This window comes from Triturus cristatus, chromosome 6 (genome assembly GCF_964204655.1).
Source record: "Triturus cristatus chromosome 6, aTriCri1.1, whole genome shotgun sequence".
In the NCBI taxonomy this organism is placed as follows: domain Eukaryota; kingdom Metazoa; phylum Chordata; class Amphibia; order Caudata; family Salamandridae; genus Triturus; species Triturus cristatus.
In genome coordinates, this window is record NC_140589.1 from 1,429,518,053 (window position 1) to 1,429,533,378 (window position 15,326).

The following is a 15,326-nucleotide window of genomic DNA, read 5'->3' on the forward strand; positions in this document are numbered from 1 at the left end:
GAAGAATCCATTACAGAGGTTTTGGATCATCACTCATTTATGGCTTTTCTAACTTGTATTTTTACAAGCACATGCAAAGCTAATAGGTCTGAGATTAAAGTGCTGATTCATGCAGTATTAGCACATTCGTGCACAACACCAGGAGGAAGCCTAGCTGGCCAAGACGGAGGGGTAGAGTTGGAAAGTAGTCCCTTGTGTAGTTTAATGGAAGCACTCGACTGGAGGTGGAAGGATGTATCCAAGTAGCAATAATATTAGATAAGAGATTATTGCTTCATAGGGCTGGGCCAAGACATGATTGACAAAGTTTCAAGTTGATGGCTGAAACAAGCTTGTTGAAGAAAGCCAGTATCTGAAAGGTGTGGACCATAAGCTCACTTTATGGGCTGCTCTGTCAAAACCCAGACCTAAAAATGGCTATTTGTGAAGTCGTTTTGCGAATTGATGGCTTTCAGCTGGATAATCTCATATGCTTCAAGAGGGGTAACCATAATAACAAGGACTGACATATGTTTCGATATTGAAATTCTTTTGCATGTATAGTCCTAGGTTCAAGGGAGGTTAGCATAAACCTTGATCCTGAAATCCAACAATGTTGTAGGGACGTTTTGGTGTCACTGTACAGTTTTTGTTGAATTAATTGACTTAGCATTGTTTTTGTTGCATACTTCATATTACTTCTTAATACTGATTAAACTTTCTTTCTTTCAGGAGTTTGTCAAGGAGCTCCTTAATCGTATCAGGGGGATGCGAAAATTGAGTCCTCCGCAAAAGAAGGCCACATAACTTCACTTAGCATTGTCCTTTAAAATATGCGGAAAAGGAACTGGAACTTAAGATACAAGAAGATTTCATCTTTCAGAGAAATTTACATTTTGTCACTGAGGTCCTGCTTAAGAGTTTTTAAGTTTCCTTTTGCGCGAGTGGATTTCTTTTAATACTAAGACTGGTCTGGAAAGCTGACAGCCTATTGCACAGAAGAGTGGCAGATGTTTCATAGCAGTACCCGATTCTTGCTTGGGACCCTGTCGTACATGACGAATTGGAACGTCCTATTCAATTCTGGAATCTAAAGAAGTTTTCTCCTTCATTAGAACTGGTTGAACAACTTTTATTGTGTGATTGTTTTGCGCACCCATTTACTTCTGTATGTCAAACTTCTTGGACTTGTACATAGTTAATTTATGAGATGGGTGTGCTTTTGTGTGCTCTTTCACTTGGAAGCTAGCCATTGGGAAAGGAAGCGTTTATGCACTACTATGTTTAATTTGATGTAGGGTTATAAGAGAGCAATAAGAGGAGGGTTCCCAGATAAGTGCTGCCAGCGACTACTTTGTTGTAAAAATTGGTATGGAAGGATTAGCCATTTAAAATGAAAACAGTAAGTGTATTCCGGAGGTCAAAGGGCTTAACATACAGGTGTCCTAGTCGGCTACTTTGATAATTTGCCAAAATGTCATTGTATCATATTCCACTGCGTTAGACTAGTATCTTTGGGTGTACGTTGATTGGAGTAGATATATTACAGCACCGTCAGAACAATGTTTTTAACAAGGGGGGAGCTAATGCTACAAACATCAGCTGCCTTATATACTTTTTTTCATGTTCAGCCAAAACAGGTAAGTACTGTACCTTTTATCTGATCAAAGTCTGAAAAGTGTGGCTATACTTGTTTTGTGGTGTATGAAATAGAAACGCAAAAGTAGAACATTTTCAATTGATTGCGACAGTCTTCGTGAGGAACAATTTACTCTTGCGCCTTTTTCTCAAGATGTGGGTGAGATGCACTAATTCTAACATTGTTTGCTGAAATACCCTTACTTCTGAAATCTATGGACCAGCACAACGAATTCTCACAAGTAGACGAAATAGTTCTATGATTACTTGAAGCCATTTCACGACAGCCAATGGCATCCACTTTATTTTTAGACGTGTACCTATTTTGTTGAGTGAATGAATGTAAAGTTAATCGCTTGCAAAATATAACGCCATGTCATACATGGACATGAGGAAAGAATCTGGTAGAATTATCATGAGAAAAAGGCACAAGAGTTCAACTTTGACGGAATGTTGCTCAAGGCACAATAACAAAGTCAGCACTCCATCTAGCATTTTTATATTATGGGTGCTCTGAGCATATTTTATTGTTTTTAAGAGACATACATATTTGTGAGGTTCCTGTACACTGGCAAGTTTTTTTTTTAATGTATTTAATTTTGTAACATTTATGATGATTTTATTTACTGATATTTGCTGAAATAAACACTGGAAAATTAAGTCGCTCTTTTTTGGTCACAATTATTGTAATTTAAATGATGCATAAGAGGAAACATTGTGGATTGGAACAGAGTGTTACATATACCGAATCTATAGAAATCACTGTACAGCACAACGAAAAGATGGGCAGAACAATCACCCACAGAGTAACCCACTGAGTGTTTGTCTTAACACCTGAACCATGAACAAAATACAGTAATCAAAGAATGAAAGAACAGTGCACATGTTCATCTACTTTGAAAGGAGTCTTCATTTGCCCCAGGATTACTATAGAGGAATCATTTTCCACCCCACTCTGGAATCTTTCCCGTAAAGTACACATGTTTCAACCCTTATTAGGATGCACATATTCCAGATATGATCCCTCATTGGGGAGCAGTGAACCCAGGAAAGAATCCCAGATTTAATTAAATGTTCTCTTCATTTTTCAATCTGTACAATTCTTTCTGCACAGGCAGGTAATCTTGACGTTTACAAGACTATACAACTTGCCAAAAATGTATCCCCAATATTGTCCTATTTTTCTTATGATGTACAGGATGTCATTTTTGTAAAGATATATATATATATATATATATATATTTTTTTTAGAAATTTGAGCTCTTGTGATTTACTATTTAGGGGTAACTTCATAATATACATAAACACTGTGAAGCGCAGAGTTCATTTCTGCAGGGGATTTATAGAAATACTAATGTTGGTGGTCTCTGTCTTTTAGCAACTAACAACTTTTTCTAGGCTATGCCTTTTATTATAATTTCAGGAAGTTGACTCTTAATTGAGCAAACATTTGGAGTAAATTAAAAATGAATCAAATTTGGTAAAATAGGAAAATGTATCTTCTATACTTCGCAGCAAGCATTTTACCACACCGCCTCACACATTTTTGAATGATCAATCTAACAGTATTGAGTTTCATCATGCAGTCTGCAAAAAAGAAATGTGCCTTATGTTTAGCAACTGGGTTTACTCGGATCTGATCTGGGACAACAGAAAAGCATCTAAGTTTTATCAGTTCACAAATGGGGTTTGAGGAAAAAATGACAGGCAGCCTTTAATTCAGTTAGAACTACATATCCTATGATAGTTGATGTCTAGAAACTCAACACCATATATTTTATATAATGCTTTGGAAGCAAGAACCTTCCATTTCAATTTAAATGGTTCAGGATTCTGACATCTAGGCTGAAATCAGAAAAAGTTCAAATGGTTTGATAGAACAATAACGTCTCAGACTTTGATAGAGACCTAGGAGTGGGTATGGTTAACCTATGTAAATGTTAAACATATTTCAAATGTTCGAAATTTCAACACAGTAGTAATAACATGTTCGTGAATTTATGAAGCCTGAAGTTATGGAACGTTCAGCAATGTTGGCCCAGCACTCTAATTTGTTTTCAAACCCGAAGTGGATATGGTTGTCAGCTGCACAAATTAGGAAGCACATCTGCTACTGCTCAAAATGCTGTGCCAGGGGCATATATTAACAGTAGGCAGAGGATGGAATACCCACATGGTACACTGCATGAAAACTTTCAGTGAGGGTAATTCCACTGATTCAAAGTCTCTGGCTATGGTTTGAAGGAAATGGTTGGATCCGTGTTGAGGCCAGTCTAGTCAAGCTTGCCCAAATTTTGCCAGGCTAGAACTAATCATGCAGTCCTGAAGCCATATTTGCCTTGTCAGCCTAGTGGTTGACATAACCTGCTGCAGTCCACAGGTGATATTTAACTTCCATGCCGTGGTTGTTGTTTTATGTACCACATACTATGACCATATTGAAAAGTTAAGTATGCCAGTTTGGGCCTAGCTAATTATATCATTTTGGGGCGGGGGCAGAGAAACAGTGCCCTAGTTCCCAGAGTAGGACTCAAAACTGTGATGGCATGGTGGGTAAAAGGACAATGGGTTGGGATCCTATTCCAAGCAATTGCAAGTGATTAGACTGATTGTAAGCATCATCCCATCACCTTTTGTGGTTTGATGTAATGCCCTTAGTGGCCAGGGGAAGCCCAGACATGGATCCGGTGCTCACTGTGCCACTGAAGCCAAGCTACACCTGACTGAAGAGTCCCAGTCAGGGCAAAAATGGTCTTTTCGGGCGTGCACAATTCCCACTGCAGTCATTAGAGAGAACTAATTGATCGACACAGTTTTAATGACTGAGGGAATATGTGGCATTCATGTGGTATAGGGTTTGTGTTCAGCATGAATTGACTTGCCTATCTGGAGCTATGACCATTCCTTCACGAGACTGCTGTTTTGTCATTTGTATATTTGTTCTTACAGGGGCCGTTCAAATCATTGAGACTCCAATATAACTTACTGGATGTGCAGTGAGTTGCCATCAGGCCCTTCTGAGACCATTTGATTTTAGTCCTGATAAATCTACATCAATATCTACCCAGCAGTGAAACAAGTTGTGGTTCCCAAAACAAAATGTACATTGTTTGAAGACCATTAATGTATAAAATATAGAAATGAGTTTATATTTGACTGTTTTTCAAATTAACAGCTATGCAATGGAGTCTGTGGGCCAGACAACATAGAAGCCTTTCATCCTAATGTTAATAGAGCTTTGACGTAAGATGGGGAGTAGCAGTTGTTCTAACCAGCAAATGGCAAACCGATCACACATGACCAGATTCACAAAGCGAATTCCTTGAGCTAGTGTGTCTTACCCCAGGATTGGGTGTGATTTGCTCCAGAAAATCCAAGCCTTGTTCGCAAAAGGCATTTTGTGTAAGTAGGTATGTTTTACTCAGGAGATATCCGTGCAGCTCATAGGTTTCGTGAAGCTCCTAGGTTTTCTGAGGATCACAAGCATCCGGGAAGAGGTGCTGAAACATTTTCATTGAGCAAGCACAATACAGAGCACAGCGCTGAAAAAGAAGAGGCAATATCTGACGGAGGAAAGTTTTGTGTGTTACTGTAGTGAGGTTATAGTAAGGTGCTCTGCAATTCATATTAAGTGTTTAAGCTACTCTGCACTTCATATTGGGTATGTGAATGTTATAATGGCAGACAGGCAAAGGATTCCCATTTGAACCTAGGTTTTGAGGTGACACATAGTACCAATTCTATTTCTTTATATAGCATTGTAGATTTCTGTCTTCTGCTAATACTAATTAGATTGCTTTTCCAATAAAAACAAAAAGCTCTGGGAAAGCCAATAGGTCTCATCTATGGGAGAGCTATTGGCTTTGTCACTTTCTTTTAGCAATGTTGTACAGCAGCATGGCTGCAAATTAGGAAAAAAACACTATGGCGTGGCCATCGCTGACTGTGAGGGGCCAGTGATCCATTTTCATAGTATAGAATTGATCTCTCTCTTCAGACAAACTGTTTAATTATCTTACATCCAAGCTAAAGCTGGTTGTGTTGGCCCACATGAGGACAGCTCAAAAAGACCATGCAGAGCATAGTGTGCAACACATTCTGCATCTTTATAGCATCTTGAAACCCTCTGACATGAGTTTTGGCAGGTTTTATTCTAGAAGAACGAAAGGGGTTAAGAAATAAAGTGGGCTGTGATGGGGGGATGCGGGTCAAGCAACAAGGGGGAGGAGTGGAGTAAACTGGGCAAGCAACAATGCATTAAGAGGGTGAGGGGGCAGGGCAAGCAATAATGCGGGAAGGGGGCAGGGATGAAGGGGGTGCAAGTAAAGGGGAAAAGGTATCTCTGAAAGTGGTAGGAAACTGGGCAGGGGAAGCAGTACTTGGACCAAGCTCCAGGGTAGTGGCAAACGCACAAAGAGTAAGTGAATCTGGCAAAGAGAAGAAATGACATGAGTGACTATGAAGCCAACCAATAGTAAGCAGCGGACTGGCTCTAAGCCGTGTATAAGTAAACAAAATGTTTTGAAAGCAACAGTGTATACACGGTCTCAGGTGAGATCGAAGATTTAGGGTAAAGAAGGGAAGAGGGTAAACTGTCAGACTCAGGGAGGCTGCTAAACATACTAAAGGGAATAAAACAAACAGTGCCCCAAAAACATTTAAGGAGCCCTAGGGTGAAGGCAGCAGAGTGTTTAAGGAAGGGGAGGGAATGTTTCCTACCTGATGGGAGACAGTCTTCATCTGCAGGACTTTTTCCACGCAGGTAAGTGCCACACAGGTAAGTATTTGTAATTTTGCCCTGCAGTATTATACTAATCAGGTACGTTTTCAATAACATACTTTATATGTTATTTTTTTTTAAACTGCGATTTTAGGGTGTAGGAATGGGTAGAGGTAAAGGGAGGTAAGGGCGACTTGAGGGTTCTGTGTGGGGAAAAAGGGAGGGAGGTGAGGGTGACATGAGGGTTTCTGGTGGGTAGCAGTAAAGGGAGTTGAGGGTCACTTGAGGGCTCGGGTGGGTGGAGGTAAAAGGGAAGCGACAGTGGCTTGAGGGCTCATGGTGAGTAGAAGTGAGAAATTGGTTTGTTGGTTGACTGGGGTGAAAGCCCTGGTCAAGCAGCAGCCACAATCCTTGTCAGGGTGAGGCACAAGCCAACCCTAAATTAACCTGAGCTCATCCTCTGCTAAGGCAAAGTAGCGTCACCCTACGGAGCAGGTCTAAAAGGAAAACATAAAATGATAATAACTCATTGCTATTATCATTTCATTTTTCCGTCCTTGCCCAGCTGGGTAGGGGCGGGGATGCTCTGCTCACAGAGCAGGGCAAGGGAGGAGTGGTTTGCCCACCACAAGTACGTATGACGCTTTGGCCAGCCAAAGCATCATGCTCACGTTGCATGTCCTCCACCCAGGCTGCATTACAGCCTGGGTGGAGAATATGCACAGGCTTCCATTCCCTGGCTGAGTGCTGAACCACAGCGCACAGACCAATCACAGCGCTGCATTGCATCATTGTGATTGGCTATTGGGAGCTGGGTGCTTCCAGCCCTGGAGTCCTGGAAGTGGGCAAAGAGTACCGAGAGGCAGCGGCAGCACATAGGTAAGTGTTTCATTTTTTTCCCATCAAATCACCCCCATCTCCGCCCCTTCCCCTCCTCCCACCGCCGTTAAATACCAGCTGCCCGTGCCCTCTGGTAGCTTGCCACAGAGCAGTCAGGCTTAACTTAGAGGCAATGTGTAAAGTATTTGTTTAACACTTGAAAGAGTAATAAAATTAAACACCACACAAAAAGAATCCTACATCAAGTTAAGAAAATAGAACTTTCTTTAATAAATAAAACAAGACCAAAACAATAACAGTCCAATTAGTAGAACTGGAGGAATGCAATATTAAAGATTTTAGTGAAAATAGTGCCAAAAAGCACAACGCTTTAAGTACCATAAATCCTGGTGTGTATGGCGTTACAAGGATCCACGTTGAAGATTCGTCATGCAGCCAAAATGGCTACTATGCGGAGTCCGTCATTGAGGCTGCCATTGACAGTCGCACAGTGGCGGTTCCGATAGTGCTGCAAAGGACTTGTGGGTCTTTGCGACGGGTCCAATCAAAGCAGCAGCAGCTCAGACACCCTCTTCCTCAAAATGCCAGCCATAAAAAATATCTAAGACACTCAATCAGTATTTCTCCAGAAGTGCCTACAATGTTTGAAATCCCTTCTGTCAGGTCGGCAGGACAACGGCTTACATTTAAAGGGGAACTGAAAAACCTGTTATCCCAGTACTAGGTCCTCATCTAGATCTGCCTGCTGGAAACAGGGTTCACTAGCAACCCCAAGGTTAGCCTACATGGCTGTTCAGTACATGGGCTCTGTCAGGAAGCTTTCAATGTAATTATAAGTGATATTATGCAAACTTCTGACCAGGAACAGGATCTTCCATGTTCTTTAAGCTATGCATACATGATGCAATTGAACTAGTTAATAGTTACTTAGGAATTCACTCCATCACTCTAGAATCTTGTGTGCGCTATGCAGCATTGCTGAATATATAAATACATGGTTATTGCTGTGAACATACTAGCCATTCCCTCAACATTGCACGCCTTGCAGTTTGTGATTCGGTGGTCCTTTCGGATAAATGCAGCATTAACAAAATGACAACCTCCACTAGAGACCTATTTGTCGTGTGGGACCAATTTGCTATACTTGGAAAAAGAAATGACATTGATCATCGTTAGCTTGTTGCTCTTCTTTCACAGAGTGGTATAGGGGGTTTATGACCTCCCTCATCTTCATTATTTGTGTTGTCTCACTTGCGTTTTATTCGCCATCTCTACTTCCCACTATGTTTTGTGACCACCAGGCCGCCATGGCTCCTCTTTAAGGTGTCCGGAGTAGTGCAGATACTCTATAGTCAGTTATTTAAATAAAGGCTGGATCCGGATTACATGCTTCCAGTGTTACCTCTACCTTCAAACCCCACCTGCATTTGTTGTTTGCCTCCTTCCTATCCACACACTCTAGAACATGGGTGTCCATCAGAGGTCTTGGAGCACCGAAACAAGGACTCATGTTCCGCATAATCACTGACTAAATTCATTGTAAGGAAATGTATTTTCTGTTGTGTTAAAAAGATTTATAAAGTGCGTATATACCCTAGGGTGTCTTGTCGCTGGCTGAACATGGACACGCAAAGATTGGCGCATTTGTGGATATCCTCAAAATCTGTCATGGATCCAGCCATCCTGAACCCACATTGGGCATTATTGGCGAAGAACTGTCCGCATTTCTTGCCTTTGAACTTTATAGCAAGGTCTGGTTAAAAATGTGTATACACTTTCAATGAGCTGGTGGTTTTCTGGCACAGTGGGACGACAGACCTTTGACGTTTCAATGCACACTAGCCCATTATAAAACACTTCCATCAACCAAATGATTTTTGTAAGTCTAGCCCCAGTTTTCAATCGAATGTAATTGCCATTTACAAGTGAGTGCTTGTGAATTGCCCTAAACCGCTTTCCCTCGGCTCCGAGTTGTCTTCTCAAGGCAGCGTGGCACATACCGTCAGGGACAGCTTCATGAATTCCATTCAGGAGGCCGAGTTGTTTCAGGAAACAAAGTGTGTGTTGTATTTTGTTTTGTAGAGAACTGCCTTTGTGCGCGCGGTTCCCACTCCCACGAGCTCCGTGGCAGACATTTTGGAGTTGTTGAATAAAGTCTGCTTGTTAGCTGGTTCCTAGCTGGTCTTTCATTGTGTACTTCCCCGCCCTGCTGTGTGGGCAAGGTTTGCTGTAAGCTGGGTCGGAGTGGCATGGAAGCGTTTCGCTGCTCACAGTGCTGACTCGGCTTCTAGGAGCCTAGGACAACGGTGCAGTGTTTAGCCCTCATCTGAGACCCGCGTGGTGCGTCACACAAATACGTTCTTCCTCCTTCAGTATACCACGTGGGATGTAAGGGCAGGAAGTGATGCTTGCTAGCAAGCTATCTCAATAGGGTTAGTGCTATGGGAATAGACCTGTGGGGTCTCTGGTTTGAATTTGTTCCTCTGCTTTATTTAGAGGGCATTTTAAAACGCACTCCTTTTTAGGCAGCTGTGCACATGTGATCGAGCAACGTCAGTCACTCACAGTGCAAGACAGCTTAGTGGGTGAAATGGGCTACCAAAATGTCTCATGCTGTATGCATTCATGGGCAGATGCAAAATGTGAATTACACTTGAACAAAGCAATGTATGAAGAGGTCTGACCGAAAGCCCTGGAATATATATGTATCTATGTATGTATTTTTTATTATGATTTAAAATAAATCTGGCTGTTGAGACCTCTAGATCGAGGCTAGATTTAAAAAATGCCCACCTACAAGGATTACCACTTTACGTTAGACAGCCCAGCTGCGGATGGTGTAGCGTAGACACCTCTGGCACACCAGCTAAATCATGGCCTGGCTACCTCCTTATAAATGATGCCCTAAATCTATAATATTAACCCAGTTCATGTACTGAAACTCACAACATTGACATAACTTTGTGCCATGTTTATAGTTTGTTTATTTTAATGTACACATTAAGGCTGTTGAAAGTTGGTTAAAAGTCGTATTCCTTTGATGACCAATTAATCTACTCGATTCCACCTTTAGTAGTTTGTCGCATTTTCCAAAATAAATGGTATTATACCAAAGAAAATGAGAACAAATGTTAGCCATTCCACAAAAACACAATCCCGAAAGAGACTCTTATTGCTAATTGCCAGCCTAACACATTAATTATATGTTCTGCAGTGCAAGCATAACACGGTAAGGAAGCGAAACTCCCCAAACGACAAGGCGGACATTGCTGCGTTTGTGAAGTGCGTTTAATGGTTGCAGCAGTTGCATTGTTTCCCATTGCTGTTATAATGCATGTTACCGAGAAGGGCAGGAAAGGCAAGCAGGTGTCAGCTCTTTCAATTTCTTTACCCTATATAGATGTTAAAGATGAATACTCCACCAAGCGGCCAATATGTTTCTACTTCAGCTTCACTGTCTTCATCGTGTAGGCTATCTATTTGTTTATTTATTTAACACGAGCAGTCTAACGTTACAAGCAGACCTGGCGTACATAAGGGCTGAAGAAATACATAGCATGAAATCATGTCTTGATGGGGAGTACAAATATAGAATAAGGCATTGTACTAAGAATCTAACTTGTGCAGAGGGATCAACAAAACAAATTAAACATATAGACAGGTGACCAGGCATAGTTTCATGATGAACATGTCTAACGTTCAGAACTTATGTGCATCTTTAGGTATGTATTCTTTATCACTCGAATCCCATGAGATGGCTTTTTAAAGCTTCTTTACAGTTGAGCGTAGGGCAGGCCCAAGTGTGAACATCGAGGCTTGTTTGCAAATTCGTGGAGGGTGTATTGTATGTAGAACAAGACATAAGTGTGTTAGTGCAGGGAAATAACATGAACCACATTCAAAGGATTGTCAGCAGCTTGTAGAGTTCCCTGGTTTAAGCCTTATGAGGATATAGAGTGGTAATCAACTTCAATAATGTTCTGTTTGCAATATAAAGTAACTTTTCATTGGATAGAAGGAATACTCTGAGTCGGGCATGGGGTGGGGTGTTCTGGCGGAATGCCTTGGGTACCTGGTATGGGGATCCAGCTGCATATTTGGACGCTCTTCCCTCAACCCTCCTTACAGGGATGCCATTTAGGTTTGGGCTTTTATTCAAGTGGAGGCCATGGATCAGGGCGCTCTGCTCGAAGATGGCGGCCATCTTCTACTGAGGAATATCTGTCAAACACTTCAGTGGCATGAACTCGAGCTTGAAACAGCACAAGAGCAGCCATGTTGTCCCACCTTTTGTTTGTTCATAAGGAAGACAATGAAGAGTAACAAAAAAAAAAACTGGTAAATTGGTTTCAGCCAACATTGGCGCGGACATCAATTTAGTTTTTATTTGTTAACCTTGCTCTTTTGTTCTAGCTCGATCTAAAACCGTTCTTTTGTAAACTGTTTATTGGGTATTGAAAACTGTAACTGTGTAAGGGACTCCGGCACCCATCTGAGTAATGCTCATGCGATATGAAAATACAAATAAATAATATTAAGGGAGACCAGCATGTTGTTGCGGTTGTCTCATTTGCTAAGCATTAGAGCATTTTTTAAAGCCTTATTGGTATGGATTGGGCAACATGAGTCATTGGTGTATTTTTTGGGCTATTTATTACTTGGCTAACCGCCATTGGTGGAACCAAGAAAGAAGGAGCGTTCCATATACTGATAGTGCCCGTTTTTCTCACCAGCTTACTCATGAGTGGAATGAGGACACAGGTAACCACACTGCTCCTTACTTTCACAATCCACATAAACTCATTAGAAGAATAGAGAGGTGGTGAGTGAAGCACCAGTAATATCATGAATGCCCCTTACAGTGGTATCTGTGATGTCATGTTTTAGGTCATGAGCAGTGCACCTAGGAATAGTTATTGTCTTCTTAGGTAACCATAAGTGGTCAGTTTGAGTGTTTTTTAGGTTGTGCTTAATAATCATACAACTACTTCAACTCTGTTTTTCACTGAATTTCTGGTGCGTTTTTGAAAGTTATCATATTCTGAGCAAAAAAACAAAATAATAACTTACTCTTGCTAACATTTTTTATAGTTTTATTCCATGCTTTTATATTTCATTATTTTGCCCCGCCATGAAGCAAGCTAACCAGCCAATTAAACCACTCCCTCCCCATGCCATCTGCCATGGGCTGCAGTTATTTGCCATATAACCTGGTCTGTGTCTGGCCACTGTGCAGTCTGTCCCTACAGCACACAGGCTTCAGCCATGCACAGCAAGGGTTAAGTGCAGGTACGTGCCTGCATCCACCCTCTGCAGGTAACCCCAGTGAGGCCTACCCCTACAGCACTTGACCATAGATTTGGGCACTAATGCAAGACATGGCCTGTGGCCAGACACTCTGCCTACCGCTCTGTGACCAGCCATTACTGCTCACAGCAGGAAGTGACGTCAGGAGGTGGCGTGTGACCAAGCCTTGCATCTAAACCACCAGGTGCCACATCCAGCTTCTCACACCATTTCTATGATCAGCCGTGACTGTACCTGGACTCAAACTGTTTACAGTTGGAATTGTATTCAGGGTTTGGCCTGTACTAGACATATTCCACTGAGGTAGGTGCAAACAACTAGACCAGGTCCTGCGTCACCCTCCATCACACTGACACAGCTGCGCACAACCTTTTAGCACCCTTCCCATGCACAAAACGTTCAAAGGACAGCTTGAGGACTATGCAAATTTGCACTATTCAATTTTCTTTTTCTTTTTTTCCCCACAAAATACAATAAAAAAAAAAAAAGTGCTGATTTCACATGTTGTGGGCACTGGTTCGCTCAGGGTGGGCATGGAGGCACACATGATACCAAAGCTACCCCTTCTTAAATACTCCAGAAGGAAGCACAATATTGCAATTGTTGTAAGGACGAGAATGTAAGCCAATCAAACAAGTCTGGACTGAGTTTGGTGTGAGGTGTAGCTTCCTATGAGGTAATGGGCGAGTTCTTACAAGGAAGTCTGTCAATGTCAGTATGAGGGTCTCACTTGCAGTTCTAAGGCTGGAATGGAGAGCAGGAATAAACATAGATTTCCCATCAGGAATACTTCTGGCAGCAGCAGGGCCCCTTCCCGAAGTACTAGGAGGACCATCAGTATACCAGGTCTGTAAGGTCTCACAACAGGCCAGGTCTGTGCCTGGCTCGAATTTTGCTGGGAAACGTCTGCATCACTACATGTACTAATCAGGTGCAAGGCAAAGGAGACTTTGAGGAGGCAGCAGAGCGCTGGTCTGTTGACTGCTGTCTGGGCAGTATGTGGAGGGGACAACCTATGGGTCATCACTGTTATGGGCCCCTACTTTGATGGATAACATTTAGGGCACCAGGTAAGAAACTACTCCAGGGTAGGACCCTCTTCTAGGCAATAGCCTACAGCCTTGTTAGACCACCCCCTGTTTTCCTGCTGAGAACTATAAACGAAGCTCTTATTTTAGAGCAGAAGAATGTTCCTCATAAATGCTAAAGCACTTACATGTTCACTCTTTTTTACCTCCCCAGAGTAGGACATTCTGGGTTATATATCATAGCGGAGAAAAGAGGTGCCCCTTGTGGTGAGAGAGAATGAAGACAATAATAATACCTTAGGTGCGATAGTGAGCCGCTGTATATTAAAAGGTACTGCCAATTTGTGTCCCCCCCCCCCCGGATGATTGAGCTTTGTTTAACCTAGTTTTTGCAGATGGCAGTGGCTTGTATTATTTTAAGAATTATGACCTGCAACATCAGGGCCTGCTGAGTATGCGCTGTGTTCACCTTGAATGAGACTTGCAGAGTGAGTTTCGTGGCCCCTGATAATCATCTAATAAAGTTCAGTATACGTATAAAGTTTGATGATGCTTTATTTCCACCTAAAAACGTGTGCATGGTGGACCAGAAATGTCGTTCAATGTTTTTTCTATTTTCAGTATGGTATTCTTTTTTTCCTTGTAAATTTTGCCAAAATATATGATAATTTTGTTTTTTGGAGCACATTGGGCCAGTATTGTTGGCCATACTGGAAATAATTGAAATACAATCTCGGGGTTTGGGATTCTGTGACATAGTAAGTCAATAACCTAAGGGGAATAACCTGATTCAGTACTAGTAGCGCTCTGAGCATTACCTCCCTGCTAAACCTCCAGGTGCTGTGACTAACCCATCTGTATAAAGATGAGCCTGGCTTCTCTAAACATAATTTATCAGGCGTGGCAGTCCCGCTTGCTAAGCATGGCTGGTCTAACTGAGGAGCAAAATGAGAATTGTACCTTGGAAGCTGGCACCAAAAGCAACATGCTACCAACCAATGCCAGCGCCTGGAGAGCCTCCTGATATGAGTGATCGGCACTTGAAAATATATTAGAAGCAGACTGGCATATAATGCTACCAATGATGGTCTAACTTCTGGCGCAGTCCTTCTGACGCATTATTAACAATTTTGAGAACAGCCATAGACAATATGACATGACCCTTTGTTTAAAACTGATGTTACTCCTCAGGTATGTGGTTTTCAAGGGTATATCCTGTAGGAACTACCATATAAGAAATAGTACTGTTCCTAAGACGCAATTTATCCCCACTGTGCACCCATAGTTTTATATTGGGACATGCTTTTTATAGGCACATTCATTCCTCGTTGCCTAGAAATATTGTTTGTGGATCCTATGCAACCCCTGATGTATTGGATTATTGCATTAGTTCCACAAGACTCCTCGTCATATAATGGAGCTCCATTGATGTGCTGCTTCATAACATAATGGGGTTGATATTAAAATATTTCCAACCCTCCTAGTTCCAAGTCCACCACGTCACCCTCATCTCTTCACCTCACTTCATCTTCACTTCAATGTCACTACAGCCCAGCTTTATCTTCTCCCAACCGCGATTCATTCTCAACTCACTCCCACATCAATCTAAAACTCCCAATGCCCTTCGCCTCATCCTCACCTTAAGTTCACATCCCCTTGAACCTCATCCAACCCTTATGTAGGTTCACTTTTCTCCATCTCAACACCTTCCTCCTCACATGCATCTGTTCGTGCACACTTTCCATGACAGATGCGAGCTGCTGTGAGCATGTGCTCTTCTAAGATTCTAGCTTCGCTGTCACTGTCCAATGTTT

At 42.0% G+C, this 15,326-nt stretch overlaps 1 protein-coding gene across 1 annotated transcript in view; it reads left to right on the forward strand.

Annotated features, from left to right (window-relative positions):
- PPP1R14C (protein phosphatase 1 regulatory inhibitor subunit 14C) overlaps positions 1–2,277 on the forward strand; it is a 261,496-nt gene extending 259,219 nt beyond the window's left edge. The window contains exon 4 of the mRNA XM_085612482.1: positions 712–2,277. Within this exon, the coding sequence (XP_085468608.1) occupies positions 712–786 (75 nt within the window). The 3' untranslated portion in view covers positions 787–2,277. The remainder of the gene's footprint in view (positions 1–711) is intronic.
- The last annotated feature ends 13,049 nt before the right edge of the window (positions 2,278–15,326 follow it).